Genomic DNA, 22289 nt, shown 5'->3' with positions numbered 1-22289 from the left:
ACACCCTGTGGTGGCCTTCCCTTCCCTTACAAAGCCTCTGGTCAGAGTGATCCCATCCCGCAGTCCAGCCCCAGCCCCAGCAGCTCACCTTGCAGCAGCGCGCTCCACAACTTGCTAGGTGCTCTCCTTCTGTGGCCAGAGCAGGGAGAACCAGTGGTCTGGTCCGCCCCTCAGGCAGATAAAGGAGCCAAGCAGGAAGCCCTGAGGGCCTATTCTGAGCATCACAGGCTAGGCCAGTCTGGTGGCAGCACTTTTTGCTCCCGGCAGCCTTTGGGGGCAGGTGACAGCCAGATAACATGAGGCTAGGGTTTGGAGTGGGTAACTGGTACCCTCACCCACCCTCTCCTCCCTCCTCCTGGTCTTCAGCCCCCACCCCATACTTGCTTGTGCCAGCCCTGCCCCTTGTGCCTGCTCTCTGAAGGGGTCCTTCTCCCTCACTGGCCTCCCCAGGGTACTCAAATGCCACATCCACCATATACCACATCATACAATGTAGTTCTCTCTACTAGTATATGTACTATAGTTCTCATCATATAACTGAGTTCTCTATTCAGCCTTAATAGGGCAAATAATTCTAAATTAAAAAATTTTCAGACTATAGAAAAAATAACTCCCTAATTTAAAGGATCTAGTATAATTTCAAATATGCCCCTCTGATTAACACAGTTCCAAAAAACCCTACATATCAATCTCACTCATAAAAGATACATTCTGTGTCAGAATGGCTATCATCAACACATCAACGAACGACAAGTGCTGGCGAGGATGTGGAGAAAAAGGAATCCTCATGCACTGCTGGTGCGAATGCAATCTGGTGCAGCCACTGTGGAAAACAGTATGGAGTTTCCTCAAAAAATTAAAAATAGAACTCCCATTTGACCCAGTAACCCCACTTCTAGGAATATATCCCAAGGAATCAGAAACACCAATCAGAAAGGATTTGTGTACCCCTATGTTCATAGCAGCACAATTTACAACAGCTAAGATTTGGAAACAAAATAGTAAAAATGCCCATTAGCAGATGAGTGGATTAAAAAACTGTGGTACAGCTACACAATGGAATACTACGCTGCTGTAAAAAAGAAGGAATTCTTACCACTAGCAATAGCATTGATGGACATGGAGAGCATTATGCTAAGCGAAATAAGCCAGTTGGAGAAAAATAAATATCACATGATCTCACTTATTTGTGGAATATAATGAACATAAATTGAAGAACAAAAATATATCCAGAGACAGAGAAGCTTCAAACAGACCGTCCAACCTCAGAGGGAAGGCAGGGGTGTGTGGGGACGGGGTAAGCGATCAACCAAAGGACTTGTATGCAGGCATATAAGCATAACCCATGGACACAGACAGTAGGGGGTGGAGGGCATGTGCTGGGAGGTGGGAGGGAAGGCAGGGGTGTGTGGGGACGGGGTAAGCGATCAACCAAAGGACTTGTATGCAGGCATATAAGCATAACCCATGGACACAGACAGTAGGGGGTGAGGGCATGTGCTGGGAGGTGGGAATGGCCGGGGAGAGGTCAATGGGGGGAAAAGGAGACATATGTAATACTTTAATCAATAAGGAGTAAAAAAAAAAAATACATTCTAAATAAAATGCCAATAAATTGTACCCAAAAGTATATCAAAAGAATAATAATACTTTGACCAAATAGAGTTGTTTGGAAATGCTATTAGTATTTTAAAAGACACCATATCGCCCGGCTGGCGTGGCTCAGTGGTTGAGCATCGACCTATGAACCAGGAGGTCACGGTTCAATTCCCGGTCAGGGCACATGCCTGGGTTCCGGGCTTGATCTCCAGTGTGGGGCGTGTAGGAGGCAGCTGATCCATGATCCTCTCTCAACATTGTTGCTTCTATCTCCCTCTCCCTCTCTCTTCCTCTCTGAAATCAATAAAAAATATATTTAAAAAATTTAAAAAATAATAAAAAGCACCATATCAAAATGTTTATTATTCGGTGATACAGTGCTATCTTTTAAACACTGGATTTTCTCATTCTGGAACAGAAATCTACATTTACTTGAGTTTTCAATACCTTTCAATAATATTTCCTATTTCCCTAAAAGTATTCTACATCTTTTGTTCAGTATATACGTTTCTACCTTTTATCAAGTTGCTATTTATCTATTCTCATTTTGCTGTTTTCTTTTATTTTTCTTTTCTTTTATTTTATTTTTTAAAAAATATTTTATTGATTTTTTAAGAGAGAGGATAAGACAGAGAGAAATCTCGATGTGAGAGAAGCACATCGATTGGTTGCCTCCTGCACAAGCCCTAACCAGGGCCCAGGCCGGGGAGGAGCCTGCAACCCAGGTACATGCCCTTGACCAGAATCGAACCTGGGACTCTTCAGTCCGCAGGCCGATGCTCTATCCACTGAGCCAAACCGGTTTCGGCTGCTGTTTTCTTTTAAATGAGTATTGAATTTTTTCAGAAAACACTTTATCAGTTGAAATGACCATATAGTTTAAAATCTCTCACGCCAAAACCGGTTTGGCTCAGTGGATAGAGCGTCGGCCTGCGGACTGAAAAGTCCCAGGTTCGATTCCGGTCAAGGGCATGTACCTGGGTTTCGGGCACATCCCCAGTAGGAGATGTGCAGGAGGCAGCTGATCGATGTTTCTCTCTCATCGATGTTTCTAACTCTCTATCTCTCTCCCTTCCTCTCTGTAAAAAATCAATAAAATATATTTAAAAAAAATAAAATCTCTTAATTGCTAATACGATGATTTACATCAACAGATTTTCTAATGTTATGTCATTGCTGGGATCAATGCCTTCTTGTTCCAGACGGAATGCAGGATGAATTTGTTAGTATTTTATTTTAGAGCTTTGTATCTATGTGTTTTGTGTCTAGTTTTTTCTTGTGCTATTTTTGTTAGATTTTAGTAGTAAGGGGATGTTAATGTTATAAAATAAGTTGAACAACACTCCCCTCCACCCCAATGCTATATATAGCACAACTTCCATCACAGAAAAATTGACAAGTCAAAATTATGTGGCTTGATGGCAGCGTTCTAGGGATAAGGGACAGCATGAGCAGACACTATAGGACTGAAGAGTAACACTAAGTAGGTTTGGCTTAAGCTGCTAATTAACCTTCAAAGTACACCTCCACGACCCAAATACTGATTTACTCCTCATTTTATTTTTTAAATAATTTTTTAATTGATTTCCTAGAGGAAGGGAGAGGGGGAGATTGAGAATCGCTGTCCTAGAGGAAGGGAGAGGGAGAGATAGAAACATCAATGATGAGAATCATTGATCAGCTGCCTCCTGCACGCCTCCTACTGGGGATCCAGCCTGCAACCCGGGCATGTGCCCTTGATCGGAATCAAACCTGGGACCTTTCAATCTGCAGGCTGACACCCTATCCACTGAACTAAACCAGCTAGGGCTACTCCTCATTTTACATTATTTTCTTATTTAACTCATTTTACATCTCAACCTGGGCTTCCTTGTCTGTGACGTTTGTTTGCCTGGAATGCTATGATAGCACATCCAAATCCTACCCACCTATCAAAGAAATAGCCCAAATGTCCACAAAAACTTCTCAGATCCAATTGAACAACGTTTGAATTCACTTACACTACAACCATTTATTGTTGACTGTTGTCTTGCCTACTTCTTAAGTTCTTGACACCTGTACTGGGCTGGGCAGTGTCACCCCAAAAATTCATGTCCTCCTCGAACCTCAGAATGTGACTTCATCTGGAAACTAGTGGCCCAATGCAAGAAATTCGTGCATGGGGGGCTGTCCCTCAGCCTGGCCTGCACCCTCTCCAATCTGGGACCCCTCGGGGGATATCCTACTGCTGGTTTAGGCCCGATCCTGCAGGACTTAAACCGGCAGTCGGACATCCCTCTCACAATCCGGGACCACTGGCTCCTAGCCTGCCTGCCTGATTGCCCCTAACCACTTCTGCCTGCCAGCCTGATCACCCCCTACCTGCTCCCCTGCCAGCCTGATTGACACCTAACTGCTCCCCTGCCAGCCTGATGGCTCCCAACTGCCCTCCCCTGCCAGCCTGATTGACACCTAACTGCTCCCCTGCCAGCCTGATGGCTCCCAACTGCCCTCCCCTGCCAGCCGGATCACCCCCTACTACCCTCCCCTGCTGTGACCAGCCTCCTCCGCTGGGACCGGCCTCCTCTGTTTCGCGCAGAGTCTCGGGACCCCCAGGCCTCACTGCACAGTGCAGCTGCCGGGCCTCGCCTCCGCTTTGCGCCGTGGCCATCTGGGCAGCCATCTTGTGACGACGTCGTGCGCGAGGGCCACCTAGGCTTTTATTAGTATAGATAGGGTCACTGTAGATGTACTTAGTGAAGGCCAGGTCATACTGGATTAGAGTGGGCCCTCGATCCAACAGGACTGGTGTCCTCTCAGGAGAAGAGACACAGAGAGGGAGAGGCACAGAATGAAGAGGCCAAAGAACGTGAAGGATTGCTGGACGCCACCAGAAACTAGCAGGAGGCAAGGATGGAATTTACCCAGTTGCAGAGGAAGAGTGATCCTGCCAACACCTTCTTTTCGGATTTCTAGCCTCCAGACCTGTGAGAGAACAAGTATCTGTTGTTTAGGCCACCCGGCTTGTGACAGCCTTAGGAAACTAAAACAAGGACTATGATGTTTCTAATCGGTCTGCCTGGCCCCACAGTGGAGTGGACGGCTACGTAGGTGCTATGTGAAACCAGACAACCAATGGGTCCGGGCTGCCTGTCACTACGTGAGCCAATGAAGCAGAGACAGGGTTGAATCAAATACGAGTGTTTATACCAATACTGCCGGCAGCGTGGGAGAGCAGCAGGTCACCCACAAAAATCTGCTTGCCTCTCTCTGTAAGCCAGCTGCTTATATGGGGGAGAAGAACAAAGATTACATGGGAAAGTTGGCACCGTATAAACATGACAGGTTACAAGTCATGCGGGCTGGGGGGTGGGGGTTGCAGAGGGCAGGTGCCTGCGGGCCCCTGGGACCGGATTACAGGCAAAAGGGACTGGTGCCTCTGGGGCTAGATCAGGGGTGGGCAAACTTTTTGACTCGAGGGCCACAATGGGTTCTTAAACTGGACCGGAGGGCCGGAACAAAAGCATGGATGGAGTGTTTGTGTGAACTAATATAAATTCAAAGTAAACATCATTACATAAAAGGGTACGGTCTTTTTTTTTTTTAGTTTTATTCATTTCAAACGGGCCGGATCCGGCCCGCGGGCCGTAGTTTGCCCACGGCTGGGCTAGATTGTTTCAGCCCAGGGGCTATAAATCGTTCCATAATGACAGGCAGTTCTCAGGACAGGAGGATGGACTGCATTCCCATGTCAGCTCCCATGTCCCAGGGCGTGCAACTCCCACCCAGGTTAGACTGTGCTTTCTTTAATCAGAACAGAACCATCACGGTTAACAGGGCATGATTAATATTTATTTTATTTCTTATAACTAACCAGAGGCCCAGTGCATGAAATTTGTGCACTTTGGGGGGGGGGGTCCCCTCAGCCCTGCGCCTCTCACAGTTCGGGAGCCGTCAGTCGGACGTCCTTAGTGCTGCCACGGAGGCAAGATGCTCCAGCCACTGCCTCACCAGCCCATGAGCCTGGCTTCTGGCTGAGCGGAGTTCCCCCTGTGGGAGCACAGGGACCACCAGGGGGCAGCTCCTGCGTTGAGCATCTGCCCCCTGGTGGTCAGTGCGCATCATAGCCACTGGTGGTTCCTGTTCCATCAATTTGCATATTAGCCTTTTATGATATAGGAAGGAGGATAGCTAGTCCCCAATATTATGTATATTTCTGCCCTTAACATACTAGTCCCTCCCTTGGCAAAGGGAGGAGTGAGCTGCCAGCAGTAAGAGTCCAGAATAACCTGGCGCTTAGGGCGCCTGCTGACAGGATTGCACAGCCAATGGTCAGTAAGAGATGGGCTTTCTTTTTTTTGTTTAATCCTCACCCGAGGGGTGGGGGGAAAGAAAGAGAGAGAGAGAAACATCCACCTGAGACACATTTGATTGGTTGCCTCCCACACGCGCCCCAACCAGGGTATGGAACCTGCAACCCAGGCAGGTGCCCTTGACCAGGAACCGAACCCGCGACCCCTCGGTGGACCCCTCGGTGCGCGGGCTCGCGCTCTAACCACTGAGCACACCGGCCAGTAGTGGGCATTCTTTTTTTTTTTATTGATTTCAGAGGGGAAGAGAGGGAGAGAGAGATAGAAACATCAATGATGAGAGAATCACCGATCCGCTGCCTCCATGCCCCCACTGGGGATCAAGCCCACAACCCAGGCATGTGCCCTTGACCAGAATCGAACCCGGGACCCTTCAGTCCGCAGGCCGACGCTCCATCCATTGAGCCAAACCAGCCAGGGCAGTGGTGGGCATTCTTACAGGAGCTTGTGGGGCTACACGGATACGCAAAACACAGAAAAACTAAAAGCAAGTGGTAGGCGGAGCTAAGCACAAAACGGGCCGCTGAGGGGAGGTGGCCCCGAGAGGAGGAGGGAGTTTTGAGGCGATGGAGCCTCCAAGCCGCCCTGCCGGGCCCCGCTGAAGGGCTCCCGACCCTCTCCCCACGCCTCGCACCCAGCAACATGACCTCCTGTCCGCTGTCCCTCTGTCCAAGCCCCGTGGGTGACACTGCCCGACCTCAGGAAGAGCGCTCCGCCTCACTCCGTCTAAGCCCGCGCGCCGCCTCGGTCCTCTACGTCATCACGCAGTTGCGTGGGGCGGGACTTCCTCCCCACGCCCCGGAAGCGGGGAAGGACTCTTTCCCGCGGTGAAGAAACAGGGCTTGTGATGGAGGTCAGATGCCAGAGGGCTGCCTGCGTCTGTCGCGTAGAGTAAGGCCGCTCTCTGGCCACTCGGCGGGGCGGGTGACAGCGGCGTCCTCGTAGGCGGGCGGGTTTCAGGGGGTGCGGCGGGGACCCCGAGTTTAGGGGAGGGGTTGGCGACACCAGCGAGCGTCCTAACTCATCCTAACTCATGGTGCTCAGCTGTCTCGCCCTCTTCTGAGAAACGAGCCGGTAGCGGTGGTGGGGAGAGGCGTGGAAGGGAGAAGTACACAGAGTAAAGTTTAATTTTAAAAGTTCAGTAGATGAGCTTCGTGTCGGGGATACCCTGTGTCGCGTAAGGGATGTGACGGGGGGTGGGGGAGGGGGGCGTAGGGACCCAGATGTTCTGAACCTGTGACTTCTGGAGGCATCAGCATCTGTCGCATTAATTTGGACGAGGAAGAGGAGGTCCATTCTTGGTGCCTAGGGAGTCTGTGGCTGGTTTCTAACCTGTAAATTGTACGTAAGACGATGTCAGATATCTTATACCTTTCTCCATAGCGCTATTCTTACTTTTGGATAGTGCTTCTCCTGTTCTTTTTTTTTTTTTTTTTTTTTTTTAAATCTCACCGTCCCTCTCCCCCCTTAACTGGATGGAAAGGAAGAGCAAGGGTAGGAATCTTTCTCAGGGGCTGAGTGGTAGAACAGGTTTACAAAGAAGAAATGTTTATACTCAGTAAATCCGTCTCTAAAAACCAAGTTCCTGCTTTGTTAGAAAGCACTCGGGGTGCCTGGCTGTCATGGCTTGTTGACCTATGAACTAGGAGGTCAGGGTTCGATTCCCGGTCAGGGCACATGCCCGGGTTGCGGGCTCGATCCCTAGTGTGGGGCGTGCAGGAGGCAGCTGATCCCTGATTCTCTCTCATCATTGACGTTTCTATCTCTCTCCCTCTCCTTTCCTCGCTGAAATCAATAAAAAACATTTTTTTTTTTTTTTTTAAAAAAAGCACACTGGAGCCCTAGCTGGTTTGGCTCAGTGGATAGATCGTCAGCCTGTGGACTGAAGGGTCCCTGGTTCGATTTCAATCACGGGCACTTGCCTGGGTTGTGGACTCGATCCCCAGTAGAGGGCATGCAGGAGGCAGCCCATCAATAATTCTCATCATTGATGTTTCTAGCTCTCTCTCCCTTTCCCTTCCTCTCTGAAATCAATAATACATATATTAAAAAGCACACTGGGGAAACCTCAATTTTGTTTGGTGGATGCATTATATTTCCCGGTGGATGCATTATATTCTTGCCTCCAATCCAGTCTGTTTGAATCTAACAGCTTCTCCTACGCTCCTTTCAAAGGAGAATCTCACATCTAGGCTTAGGAATGAGCATGAGGGGCAGCAAGATTAGAGTCCAAGTTCATACTACAAGGAAAAGATGCTGCCTGGCTGGAGTTGTCTTTCCAAATCCTAAATTCTTTATCTTGCATTTAGATTCATTAACCACTGATTGCAGGGAAGCAGGTATATATGAGAGTTCAGGTCTCTTAAGTAAGCTTGAAAAGGATAGATGGCCATTCCATTAAAATCCTAACATGCTAGGACAGTGTTTTATTTATTTATTTATTTTTAAAATATATTGTTTTTTTACAAAGAGGAAGGGAGAGGGACAGAGAGTTAGAAACATCGATGAGAGAGAAACACCGATCAGCTGCCTCCTGCACACTCCCTACTGGGGATGTGCCCGCAACCAAGGTACATGCCCTTGACCAGAATCGAACCTGGAACCCTTGAGTCTGCAGGCCGATGCTCTATCCACTGAGCCAAACCGGTTAGGGCTAGGACAGTGTTTTAAAAGCTGGACTGGGTCGTGTTCTTCTGGAGACTAAGAAAACAGAGTCCTTGAAGTCAAGCTGACTCGGCTTTCAGCCTCCTACATTGAAAGGTAGATAGAACAGGTCTTGTTTGCAAAATAAATTCGAGACCTACTGATCTACCAACAGCAATTATGCACTTTCCATGGTCATATTATAAATAGCAATGGTAAGTTTATAGCTTAGAAAGGGTGGAAGGCAGGGGGAACCCAGAATCTACTGTACTCATTGACAGGAAGTGACCAGAAATTGGGGACGTTTAAGAAAGGGGGAGAGGACCTTTCCCGTAATGTAGTATTGAGTGGGTCCAGGAAGTTTTCTGGTAGCTAAACCTCCCTGGATAGAGACCCACATGCCCATGCAGTTGCTCTGCTTCAGAAATAGTTTATTGGATGTGTACGAGTGATTACATATCATTTGAACCTGCAGGAAGTCACTATTAAGCATACACTTTTCCAAATAAAAGGCAATTTAATTATATCAGAAACCGATGTCATTTTATATGCCAAGTCTCATTAACTTTCCAATCCCAGGTAATAAGTGTTCTGAGTATTCTGAATCACTAAGCCCATGTTAGTTTATAACAAGATTCTGTGCTTTCTTTCCACATATTCTCTTTCCCTTTTGTTGATGGAAGCCAAAGCTTATGTTAATAACTACTCCGGAGTTATAAAGTGATAGATTTTGATGTCTTTTATTTTAACTACTCAGTGTCAGGAATTGTGGCTACAGTGGTCTGGCTTTTTAAAAATCTTTTTTTTTTCTTTTTCTTTTTTAACAGGTTGCAGATGAACATGGCCTTGAGGTAAATCCTGCCCTTGTTGAAGTTCAGTTTCAGCAGATGATTTCTGGCATTTTAAGGAATTGGAATATTTTACAAGAAACAAAAGTTTTATTTGCTTCTGCCCTAGACTTAATTTTTCTTCTTGTAGAAGATGAGAAACAGTTTAAACAAAAATTCTTTATAGTAAATAATTATGATGCTTAAATTAAATGGATTTTAAATGTCAAAGCCACTTGTAGATGGTTTTATTCTTGGTCAAATAAAATTTTACTAACCTCTAGGTGTCAAGTTTTTATCCATTTTAACCATGTTCATATTGTTTGCGAAGTACACCATAAAGCCTACAAGAACCCTGAATTCAACCCGACCTTATCTGTGATATCCTACTTCCTACTCCATAGTTCCTGTTGCAGTAGCTGAGAACATTTTTCAGTATACACATAATCTCTATATATAAAAGGCTAAGCGACTGGTAGATATGATGCGCACTGACCACCAGGGGGCAGACGCTCAATGCAGGAGCTGCCCAGCAACAGCAACTTTGCAGAGTGCCCTCTCGCACTCCAGGACCCCTCGGGGGATGTCGGAGAGCTGGTTTCGGCCCGATCCCCGCAGGCCAGGCCGAGGGACCCCACCTGCTAGAGGGACCCCGCTCACTTCTCAGATGCCCTTAGCCATGGCGCAGCCCCAGGTGCGGCCGGTGGGACCACCGGCCACGGGAGGTTGGCTCCAGGGTGTGTCCGGCCCATCTCGCCCTGCCCCACTGGCCACCTTCTAATTAATTTCAATGTGTACAAATTCATGCACTGGGCCACTAGTTAAAATTGTTGACAGTTTGAAGCATTTCTGTGCTTATATGGGCTGTACTGTGCATGTTTCAAGGTAGTGATCCACCTTGGCAGGGCAGGTGTGTGTGTGTGTGTGTGTGTGTGTGTGTGTGTGTAAAGGTGAGTTGTTAATTCAGGAATCTGAGCTGCTGTTTATAACAAGAGGCAGAGTTAAACAGGAGATGAGAGGTTTCATTGTGTCCGACTTTGAGCGTGCTAGAAAACACGAATGTTTTAGAGTGGAAGATTTTTAAGTTAACACAAAATCTTAAGTGATGAGGTGAGGGACTGTCGTTCAGAGAGGCATCCATGGGGCACTAAATGGCTTCTGAGAATTGCTTCACAGAAAGAATCATCTACTCTGCATCTTGACCCGTAAGCTTGAAAATGCTGTGTGTGCAAAGCTTTCAGTGGCAACTGGAAACCAGAACTGGAGAGCCAGGAGTGCAGCCAGTGGGGCCGGGCACTGAGGTCAGAGAGCGGCATGAGAGCAGCGAGGCAGATTGCCCCAGAGCCACTGGCTGGGGACCACTCTGCCCCCAGGCTCAGCTTTGCCCGTTGGGCTGATGTTCTCTTTTAAGAACATTTGCTGTACGCCATTTGCTGTACGCCATACATGGCTGTGCACTCTCACATTTGTCATGAAACCTCCCAATCCTCTGAGACAAGAATGTATTATTTTTTTTTGTTTAAAGGGAAACAGATGCTCTGGAAGAATAAGTGACTTTTCTAGGGTTCGAAGGCAAAGGAGCTACAAAGTAGCAGTCACACCTAGGTCTTGATTTCCAATCTGGTTCTCTTTACATTAAGGGACACTTCCAGAATAAGTTACAACCACTCTATTTTTTACAGGGATGCACACATTGGTGAAGCTGACAACTAAAAGCGATCTATTCCCCCACCCCAATAACACAGTGAAAGCAGCACATTCATGTGCAGGCGTCTGTGATACGAGGAGGTGGGTAGTGTAAGTAGTGTTCCACTTTCCCCAATCTTGCCATCAAGCCACAGGTGCCCTGTTCCGTCACGCTGCCTCCTGTCCGGGTTCTCCATCTGCAGGGCCTTTGTTAAATTTTGAAAGAGCCCCTTCCTACCTCGTATAGAGAACAGAGGTGGAAGAGCAGTGGTGGTACAAAGAAAATAGTCGTTTATTCAAAGGTACTTGATGTGCACCCCTCTGTTAGCCCTTGGGGACTGAGTGATGAACAAGACTCACTGTCCTTGCCTTCCTGGGGTTAGACACAGAGGTCATTTCACGATTAGAATGGGGTAAGTGCTATGAAGGAGGAACAGGGTGTTATAAAGAATGTAAGTTTGCATGGCTGGTGTGGCTCTGGTTGAGCGTTGACCTATGAACCAGGAGGTTACAGTTCGATTCCTGGTCAGGGCCCATGCCTGGGTTGCGGGCTCGATCCCCAGTAGGGGTCATACAGGAGGCAGATCAATGATTATTCTCTCATCACTGATGTTCCTATCTCTCTCTCCCTCTCCATTCCTCTCTGAAATCAATAAAAATATATATTTAAAAAAAAAAATAGCCCTGGCCGGTTTGGCTCAATGGATAGAGTGTTGGCCTGCAGAATGAAGAGTCCCAGGTTCGATTCCGGTCAAGGGCACATGCCCGGTTGCAGGCTCGATCCCCAGTAGGGGGCAGCCGATCAATGATTCATCGATGTTTCTCTCCCTCTTCCTCTCCCTTCCTCTCTGAATAAAAAAATATATTAAAAAATAAAAAAATAAGGAAATAAAGAGTGTAGTTTGGAGAAACCGCATCACAGTGCTAACTACTGGGAAAACAGGAGAGGACACACGGCTTCCAGTTCTCTGTGGACACCTGCCTTCTCTGGTCTGTTCTTGGCTAATGAAATGTCACGAGTGAGTTGGGGATGCTGTAGCCACTGACACTCCTGCATCTCTCCCCCAACCCCCAAGCTCTGTAGGCCTTAGAGACTCAGATACTTTGCATGAACACAGACCAACACAAGTTGACAAACTCAAGAACTGCTGAGTTTATTTAGTCTGAGCCCTCACTTTACAGCCAGGCCTGGTCATGACTAATAGCATCACACAGGTCAAAGGACAAAACCCAGGTCAGGGAAGCGCGTGCCAGTACACCAGGCTGCCAGGTAACAACACGAGTCCAAGCTGTGCTGCTGGGTGCATGGTGCTTGACTGCTGAGGCGGGAGTGGCTGAGGGAGGGTGGGTACAGAAGACAGCGAGCAGGGCACCAGCATGGTCTAGTAGAAAGTGACGTGCTTTGGCACTGAAATGCCGTTGTGTATCTTCAGACACCCAGGCTTTTCCAAAGAAAAACAGGGATGCACAAACTGGTGAAGCTGACAACTAAATGTGTATAGATGCTGAGAAATGTCCACGTTGAAAAATGATAATTTTGAGTTTTCATAGTCTAACAGAATGCCAATCTTCTTTGGGGAAACTGTGATTCTTATATCTGGAGTCATCTTGTTGTGCAGAAATTCATACTTATGTCTAAAATACATAACAAATTTTCAGAAATTCTGTAGATGGGCTGTTTTCAGAACATTTTACACAGCTTTATTTAAATACTCCTATGATTATGTTTTATTTTTTTATTAAAGACTACCAAGGTAACAAGCCATTTCTACAACTATTCTCTATATCTTTTCTAAAATTAGTTCTAAGTAACATACATTTTAAACTTTGTTTTTGAGCAACCTCTTCACCTAAGAAACTTACGTACAGTATTATAAGCTCACATTGCACCCACATTTGTACAGACATAGCACATGTTTTAAACTGTTGGGTTTTGAGGTTCAAACTCCTTTGTAATAAGGAGATTGGAAACAGGGAATGTCGTGGCCTTAGGTATACTCAGCACGAGTGCTTTAAGGCACCCAATTCTGAAACTCAAACAGAGGGCATCCGGGGGCCTGTCACCAAGTCAGTGTGACACGGCTCCAGCCGTATCCTATGTGCTTTGAAACCGGCTGAAACCAAGACCAGCCACAGGGATCCCCTAGCCCTGCCACCTGCAGACGTTTGAAGAGCTCTGTGTGCCAACATGCTGGTCCACGCAACTGGGAGGAACACTGAGAATACAACCCAGACGTGTCAGAGGGCTGGCAGTGAGCCCTGAAATGTCTAAGGCTGTTTTATAACATGCACTGTAGGCCTTACTCCGTGTGGGAAAACCTCTCCCTCTATTCGTTCAAAAGCCAATGCTGATCTCGGGTACCCAGAATGCTTTACCTTGGTGACGCCCACGTGTGCCTCATGCACCAGGACAGGCAGTTAGCACCCAGGTCTTCCTGCTTAGGGACGTCTTCAAAGGCCACACCCACTGTGTAGTCCGACCGCTCGTCCACCTCCACCTCCCAGTAGTGGCGCCCTCGGACCGGAATCAGGTTTCCCATGACCGCGACGCACCTGGTTTAGAAAGTGGAAATACATGTGATTGAGGTGACCAGGCCTGGCTGTGCAGGTGAGTGGCACTGACTGCTGGGTCAGCCAGCAGGTGGTCTATACGAGTGGAGGCGGTGTGAGCACCTCACCTGTAAAGTGGCACACCCTGAGCTCTCCAGGCTCGCCTGACTGATGCTAGAGGTGGTTTCTTCCTCCCTCGGCCTGGTGACAGCGTGACCCTCGTGCCAGGGCTTGGTGGGCTGCCTCCTCCAGGGCCCGCAGCCCAGGGCAGGACCTGAGAGGCCACGACAGGTCCCTTCTGCCCCCACCAGCCTCTCCTCACCACCAGGCCCCTAGCCCCTATTTCTGGGATTTCTTTCCCCCTTCAGAGCTGCATCTGTCTTAATCCGATTTTACTGAATAACAGCGAATATTAGGGAGGTGCACAGAACGCTCTAGTGAGCGGTGGAAACGGGACCTACCTCGTAAAGCGGGTGCTGCTGGGGGGCGGCTCCCTTGTGGGGGTCTTCCTCTCGCTCCGGACAGCTGTCAGCCCGTCTTCAGAAATGGTCAGCCAGGGATGGCAGGTCTGCTCGTTGAGGCGGAAGTAGCTGCCTGTAGGGGAGCAAACCCAGGTGGGTATCAGCAGCCAGTCACTCCTTTCTCTGTATCACCACCACACGGGCCCAGGGAGCTCTGCACATCGCCCACTTAGCTTCCTGAGTGTTCCCTCCGCCTGGACCTCACGTGATAACCCTTGTGCTAGTGGGGACAGCAGAGGTTCCCGTTAGCGCAGTAGGTCGTGTGCCAGTCTCATAATGGGGATGGCAGTGCCCAGGTATTGGGCGGTGACTCATCTAAGCACTTTGCACGTCTTCTCCCATTCAATCCCCACAATTACCCTTCGAAACAGGTGTTATTACTTCCATTTGTAGATAGGAAAACTGAGGCAAAGGCGGTTAAGAAATCAGCTGGCAGATGCTGGTACTCAAGGTTGACCCCCGAGCCCCTCGGATTCCAGAGGATGCTGGGTGTGGACGGGCATCTCTCACACACAGGGAGACAGGAATTGGGGGCACTTTTAATGATCAGTTGGACAAAGGTCAGCAAAATTCAACACCCAACTTTCAAATACAACAGTGGGGTTCTGTATAGCCACCCCCAAATCAGAGTGAAAACGAAGCTCATCAAGGAGGGGTACAGGATAGATTTTAGTAAACACATCCATTACTTAGGGACATCCTGTCTGTCTGCTGTACCTGCGCTGCTGTGGCTCTGGGTGCCGAGCTCTGCACGGGGCACTGGCCGGGTGGCTCTTCCCAGCCCTCCCAGAGCCAGTCCAGCTCATTCTCCATTACCGTCTCAGCCCAATTCTTTCCTTAACTTCTCATCCTATCACCTCTCATCATCTCAAACCCCAGTTCAAGCATCGCCATGAAGCTGTCCTCAGTTACTTTCACAATTCGATGCCGCTGGAAACGTCACCTGCCGTCTGAGCTGACTGGCGAGAAGCAGGCAGACGTCCTCCCAGCAGCTGACACGCACGTGGCCTCACAGCCTGCTCCCTAGCCTCAAGCACCCGTGTTTTTTGCTGACTCATGTTCTTTTGAATTTTTCACAAACATATTCTTAAAAAATTATTTGAACACATTAATTCAGAGACAACTTTATGATCAGAGCTGGCTGTACCCTTCACTCTGCTCTCTTTTACTGCAATAGCCAGAGTTTGACATTTCAAAACAGGAACTCAGAGCCGGAAATCCAAGGGGCACACCAAGCCAAGGAGGCCCCAGCACAACAGAAATGAAAACACGGACACCTCTCACCTCAGGCAGCCACTTAACTTGTCTTCCCATCTATGGAAGGACTAGAAGGACTGTCAGTGGGGACTAATCACAGACCTCTCCTCCTGGCACTGAGAAGAGGACAAAATGACCCAGTGTCCCTCAGTGACAGATCCCGGTGGAGGGAACATTGTCTCCTGAGCCCCGGCTCCCTGCTTCTGCTTCTCACAGGCACATGACCAACCGCCTGAGCTGGACCTGCTCGGGGAGGGACGGGAGGAGTGCAAAGCGCAGCAGTGAGGGACAGCCGTGCCCAGAATGTTTCCAGTGCTGGCTGTCCCGCTGACTCAAGACTTGGACATGAGATGTGACAATTCGACGACATGATGATGGCAAGTGAGAAGGGGGAGGGGCTGGACTTGGGGATGTGGGCACCCACCAGGGCCAGAGAGGGCCTGGGAGGAGGTGGATGGCCAGGTTTAAGTGGGCCTGAGGGTGGGGAGATGCACCACAGCAAAGGGCTCCTCCTGGAATTTCATACAGACCCGCCCCCGGGTGGTATTCAGGCTGAGAGACAGGAGGTGTCTGGGCCACCCAGGTCCAGTGTGACAGGCTCTAGCCCACCTGAAGGGCGTGGGGGAATCCTGGAGTTCTTGCTCAGGCAAAAACTGCTGTGTGACTCAGGCCTCAGTCTCCCACCTGTAAGGTGAGGCCGCGGGGCTCTGACCCCCGAGCCCCTCCCAGCCTGGCTTGCCACGCGTTCCCGTCTGTGAGCCTGTGTTTATTTTCCCGTGAAGTCTCAGCAGCACTGGGTCTGCCATGTGGCCACTGCGGGTCCCAGAGTGTGGCGGGGGCGTTTACAGGCCTGGGGTGTGCACTGTGGCGGGCTCGCTTCTTGCGCTGGGGCCCCCCACGTTGAGGGCACGCACGTAGATCCTGTAGCTCTGCCGGGGCTGCAGCTGCACCAGGGACTCGCAGGTGGGGATGCCCACAACAGACCTGGGCAAGGAAGCAGAGCCGCATCACCGCGAGCCCACGCACCAGGCCCCTCTTTCTTTTTTCTTAGTCTCCGTAGAGACCGTCAAAAATCGCCAGTGCCAACTACCAAGTAGTCATGCGGGGTATTGGGAAAAGGTTTCAATTAGCAATACGCATGCCTCGGATAAACCTCATTGGCTACGATACTGCCCCTGCGCGAAGCTCAGGCCCCCGTTTCGAACCAGGGAACCCCTGGTTCCCACACAGCCTCCCACCGCGGACACCGTGTTCTCCGTACACTGCACTCTAACCTGAGTCTGCCTCCTGCCGTCCTCCTCTCCCTTTTCCACCCTCAAGGTGGGTTTTAGCTCCACCTCACACTGAGCCGTGTGGCTGCCTCCCAGGAGCGTCCTGGCATCCATGGTTCTCAGACCCTGACCCTCCCCTCCCTCAGGTCTCAGTTTAAACATCCGCTGGATCCTGAGGCGTTTCCCACCTCCACCCATTCCTGTTTCACTACAGTCTTTTCTCATCAGAGAACATTTCATGCATTTGTTTTGTTTCTTGTCTGTTTCACCCCCCCTCCCCTCCTCCCGACTGCTAGCTCCTTAAGGGCAGGGCCCGGGCACCACCTGGGCCCGTATACTTGTTGAATGAATGAATGGTAAACCTTTGGGCTACAAAAGCAAACCTGATGTTCAACTACTTATTCACTTATCGTTCACTCATCGTTCACCTTCAGTAAAGCATTCCTGCGACTTCTCACGAACACTAAGCACATTCCGAGGGTCACCAATTCTGACCTCCTCTGCAGACTCCTCACATTTCCTGGGCTGTGTCAGGGGCGAGACCTCTTGTGCCCCAGCAAATGCCCCTCGGGACTCACTCAGTCACGCCCGAGGCTCCCGGCGTCTCCGCCTGGATCAGCTCCACCGTGTACGAGTCCACAGGATTCAGGTTCCCAGACTCCCAGCAAATCAGCGCAGCCTCCTCACAGCTCCTCACCTCTTTGCTCTTTATAACGGGGGGAGAAGGTGCTAAACGCAAGGAAAGGGAGAGGTGAACCACCGTTCTGTTCACACCCAGTCGCCTGGTCCAGAGCACGGACAGCATCACAACCACACTTTCCACAGGACATTCAGGACAATGAAAAGCAAACCAGGTGCCGTAGACTGTGTGAATTTCAGCAAATTCATGTGCTGAAACCTCCCCAGTGTGATGGCATCTGGAGTCTTGGGGGGAGGGGTTGTCATGAAGTTGGAGGGGTTATGGGGTTATTATAGAAGAGAACAAAAGAGCTCCTTTGCCCCTTTCCTCACAGAGGACGCAGCTGCCTATGGACCAGGACGGGAACTCCCATCTCAGAGTGTGAGAGGTCAGAGTCTGGGTTTCTAAGCCGCCCGCCGGTCTGTAGTTCTGTTACAGCAGCCGGAACAGGCACCAGGAATCCCTTTGGGTGGACCAGGCCTGGAGGAGGGCTTCGAGGTTCAACCGGCCCTGTGACTGAGAGCAGCAATGTTTTTTTTTTTTTTTAAATATGTTTTATTGATTTTTTTTATAGACAGGAAGGGAAAGGGAGAGGGATAGAGTGCTTGAAACATCGATGAGAGGAACATCGATCAGCTGCCTCCTGCACACCCCCCACTGGGGATATGCCCGCAACCAAGGTACATGCCCTTGATCGGAATCGAACCTGGGACCCTTCAGTCCGCAGGCTGACGCTCTATCCACTGAGCCATACCGGTCAGGGTGAAGCAGTGCTTTTTGACCTTTTGAGACCAACTACGAGGAAATGTCCCTGCCGTATCGGGCATGTGGATTTGGTGTATTAGATAAAAGGAAAAAAATACACAGCTACCCACGTACATCCAGATGAAATCAAGATCCCGCCACACCAAGGAAGCCGTGACCCCTGTGTGCCTCAAAGGAACAAGGGCTCCGGTACCTGTCATGTACACTGCACACTCGCTGGCGGGGCTGAGACCAGCCCTGTTCTGAGCTGTGACCCGAAACTCATACTGAGTATTTGGCACAAGGTTTGCCACTGAGCAGTATGTCTCCTTGACGGTCACTGTAGACTCTGGAAAGAAAAGAAAAAAGAATTCAACCCTAAAACAGGCCAGTGGTTCCTATTCATTGTGCCCTCCCTCATCACTGCTCAAACTCACTCTTACTTTTCTCAAGAATGCCCCTCCTTTCCTGGTCCCTGGGCAGAACCCTCCTCTCCTTCGGCACTCAGGACCCTCCCCTGCACAATGACCAGAGCTCTGGGCAGGAGCCTGGGGACCGGATTCTCATCCTGGTGCCACTATAACTCACGCTGTCTCCATGGACATTTCTCTCTGGGTCTCAGTTTCTTTATCCACAAAATGGGTGTCTCCAAGTCCCTTTCCCACATTCTCACTCTGACCCCATGTACATAGGACAATCCCTGCCAGGCTGGCCGATCCGATTCCTTCAGAGGCTTAGCGGGGCCTCCTCTGTTGCCTGACCCTCTCCGCTCAGCAGGAAATGGCTTGTCTATTACAGGGGGAGGGTGCAGGGGAGGCAGCTACCCAATCCTCTGCTCACATCAGTCTGTTCCATTTCTCTGGGAAGAGGCTGGATCAAGAGCTGCCCACAGCCCTAGCTGGTTTGGCTCAGTGGATAGAGCATCAGCCTGCGGACTGAAGGGTCCTAGGTTCAATTCTGGTCAAGGGCACATGCCGGGGTTGTGGGCTCGATCCCCAGTAGGGAGTGTGCAGGAGGCAGCCAATCAATGATTCTCTCTCATCATTGATGTTTCTCTCTCTCCCTCTCCCTTCCTCTCTGAAATTAATAAAAATATCTAAAAAAAAAAAAAAAAAAAGAGCTGCCCACAGTAGAGATCATCCCAGGAGCTGGTTCCCCCTTGAATGGGGGTCTCCAGTTCTCCCACACAGGGCTGCTCCAAGGATAGCCAGCCGCCCTCACAGGCCAGGCCCTGCTGGGACCCGCCAGCCCAGCTGGGCCTCCTCCAGCAGGGGTGCCCCACCTCCTGCACACAGTGCAGCCAGAGCCTTGTCCCGAGGACAATGCTGACCGCACCGTGCAGATGCCCTCCAGACACGTCAGCCTGGACCGTGGTCCCCCAGTCAGGCCCCGACTTGCCTTTAGAGCCCTTTCTACCTGCTCACCTGCCGGCATCACAGCCTCTGGGTAGTTCCCAGATGGCAACCGCTCCAGGGCTGGGTGAGCAGATTCATCCCCTCCCCTCCCCCGACTGCCAGGAAGGCAGGGCCAGGCCCCTGAGGGGGGGGGCCATCTGGAGCGTGGCTGCTCCCAGCAGAGCCTCACCTGCGTGGTCCGTCCCAGGCGAGCCGTCCCGCACTGGCCGGTAGGACAGCTGGTAGCTCTCCACGGTGTCATCAGAGTACAAGCTCCAGCAGACGCGGACGGACGAACCCGTGGCTGAGTTGGGGGCCTGCGGGTTTATCACCGGGGCAGAAGGAGCTAGAAAAGGAGAAGGGAGAAAAACCAACACTGGTGAGGGGGCCTACGTAGATGGGATGGGGCGGTTCCTTCTCAGGACCACTGATCCCACCATGGGCTCCCATGGGCTCAGGAAATGGACGAGGGAGCCCAGAGTGGACAAGGATGAGAGGCCAAACCTCCCAACCAGGAGCTGCAGGCCACAGCCAGCGTGTCCCTTCCTGCTTCGACAAACCCGCACGGGCCCGGGAAGGAGGGGTCGTGACAGGGACTCAGGCTGGCGTATGGTTTGCAAGTCCTGCCCTACATGTGGTCCTCTGCCCCTTCCATACCACCCGGAGGGGCGGGACAGCAGGACTCAGTAGTGCTGCCCCTGTGAGTCTAAGAATGGCCCCGAGACTTATGACTGAGGGCCGGTATTCCGGTTTATGGTGGCAGAAAAACCTAGAAACATCCAACATCCAACAGCTGAGAATTAAACAAACATGTTTTTAAAGATGATGTTGCAGAAAAATGTATCCCTTATCACTGAGAGAGAATATGCATCATAATTATTTTGCTAGGAAGAGCAGATTACAACGCAGAATGACTCCATTTTTATCTTTAAAAAATCTGTGTAAAAAACACACCTAAAAGGAGATATACAATATTGTTCACAATGTTGCTGGTGTTGGTAAGGAGGGAAGGTGAGCCATCAAAAAAGCTGAATTCTAGTACTAGCCTCAGAAGTAATTACAAGTAATAGTTTTGAGAGCTACCTGGCACCACGTGACGTGCTGTACATATAGGACCTCATTTAATTCTCACCCTGTCCCCATGAGGCATTATCACGCCCATTTTACAGACAAGGAAACCAAGGTTCAGAGTGGTTAGGTAAGTTGTCTAGGGTTACACAGCTAGGAAGTGGCAAGCTTGGGCTTCTTGCCCACTCCATAGGATTCCAAAGCTCATCTCCTAACCTCTATGCTGGTTACGGAAATAAAATTCAGGCTCCTTGTTTGGTGAAGGTTTTGATGAAGTGGGGCAAGCTACGATGGAAACTACTTCGAGGCTTCCCTGAGCCAGGTGTTGGCACTCGGAGAGTGAGGGTGGGCACTCAGCTGGGGAGGTCAGCCTCTGTTCTCACCCTTAGGAGCCATGAAGACAGAAACATGAAGCTAGGGGGGAAAATACTTTTCTAAGTCTTCGTGTTATTTCTAGCCATCCATGTTTCTACCTCAACGCTCAGGGAACCCGGAGGTGCTGGGACGCCCCGCCCGGGGGAGATGAGCACCTGGGATGGTGTTGATGGAGCCCAGCAGCTGCTCCACGTCAGAGAAGTCCAAGGTCTGGTCCTCCAAGGCAGGCTGTGCGGAGATTTCCACGTCGGTTTTTGTTTCCAGGAATTTCCTGAGTCTGTTGGTATTAAAAGACATGCTAGTAAGACGGGAGAGGCATCCTCCTCAGTGTCTCTTTAGTGTGCTGGGCCACTAGTAACACATGAAGAGGGTTTTGCTGCTTCGATGGCTGACCTAGCAGGGCACCAATGGGGATGGGTGGGTCTGGTCTGTGCACGAGGGGAAAGGAGAGGGGAGACATCCACTAAGCCCCAGATCCACACCCTCTGAAGACCCCTCCAGTGCTGACCTGGGAGCTCCCTTCCCACGCCACCCCCAGCCCCAGACGTACAGACTCCCTGGGGTTCCCTCTCCACAGGCCACATGCCCTCGGCTTGCCCACCGTGCAGTGGGGCTCTGGGTCTTATACCTGCTTCCTGGCAGTCACAGGCTTTGAGTGGCAGGGGCAGAACTGAAACCACATCTGTCTTTTGCCTGCACTCATGCTATTAACTCTTACACTATTAAGCTTTGTCGTTCATGTTGTTTCTAAGACACTGCCTCATTGAACTCCCACAAAACAACCTGTATGAGGAAGGCAGGTCCTAGACTGGTTGGACATCCCAGGTCATGGGGGAGCCGGAGTGAACGCCTGTCTGACTCTCTGATGTGTGTGCTTTCTGCAGTGCACGGCCTGGTCCTGGCACAGCTGGGGACTCTCTGGATCGCAGCTCCTCCAGGGGCTGCTGGCTGGGCCTCACCACACACTCCCTTCCAGCCCTGGGATTCTGAGGTTCGGTACCAGAGGGTCCCTGTCACCCCACACCGTTGTTCTGAAGCTGCCAGGGTCCAGCCCCAGCGGTCCCGGGGTTCCCAAAGGTGTGGACGGAATCGGCGAAGAATGTTTTACACGGAGACAGCGTTCAGAACTCTCTAGCTCTCTTTAGTCTCCGTGGATCTTCCTGTGCCTGGCTGAGGCCAGAGAGAAAGATCTTGAGGCAAGCTGAGCCTTCAGAGGTAAACAAGGTAGTGGTTTCCATAGTTACACCGTTCTTGTGAGTTTCACTTGTTTTTGTTCTTGCTGCACTTCCCTCAGCCCATTAGCTTCCCAGATAAGATCTAGGGAGC

General features: G+C 50.3%; 1 protein-coding gene and 1 long non-coding RNA gene across 2 annotated transcripts in view; one reads left to right on the top strand and one right to left on the bottom strand.

Annotated features, from left to right (window-relative positions):
• Positions 1-6732: 6732 nt before the first annotated feature.
• Positions 6733-9699, top strand: LOC106728197. Its single transcript, XR_001364470.1, has 2 exons — positions 6733-6839; positions 9419-9699. It is a non-coding gene; the product is annotated as an uncharacterized LOC106728197 (long non-coding RNA).
• Positions 9700-12233: 2534 nt separating this feature from the next.
• FSD2 (fibronectin type III and SPRY domain containing 2) overlaps positions 12234-22289 on the bottom strand; it is a 22507-nt gene continuing 12451 nt past the window's right edge. The window contains exons 8-15 of the mRNA XM_014549587.1: positions 21119-21283; positions 19711-19866; positions 18341-18475; positions 17282-17432; positions 16283-16416; positions 14116-14248; positions 13481-13657; positions 12234-12739 (exon numbers count right to left, since the gene is read on the bottom strand). Coding sequence (XP_014405073.1) covers positions 12487-12739; positions 13481-13657; positions 14116-14248; positions 16283-16416; positions 17282-17432; positions 18341-18475; positions 19711-19866; positions 21119-21283 — 1304 coding nt within the window. The 3' untranslated portion in view covers positions 12234-12486. The remainder of the gene's footprint in view (positions 12740-13480; positions 13658-14115; positions 14249-16282; positions 16417-17281; positions 17433-18340; positions 18476-19710; positions 19867-21118; positions 21284-22289) is intronic.

The sequence above is a fragment of the Myotis brandtii genome, unplaced genomic scaffold (genome assembly GCF_000412655.1).
Source record: "Myotis brandtii unplaced genomic scaffold, ASM41265v1 scaffold561, whole genome shotgun sequence".
Taxonomy (NCBI): Eukaryota; Metazoa; Chordata; class Mammalia; order Chiroptera; family Vespertilionidae; genus Myotis; species Myotis brandtii.
The sequence above is the reverse complement of the archived record's forward strand: the minus strand, read 5'-3'. Positions and strand labels throughout refer to the sequence as shown.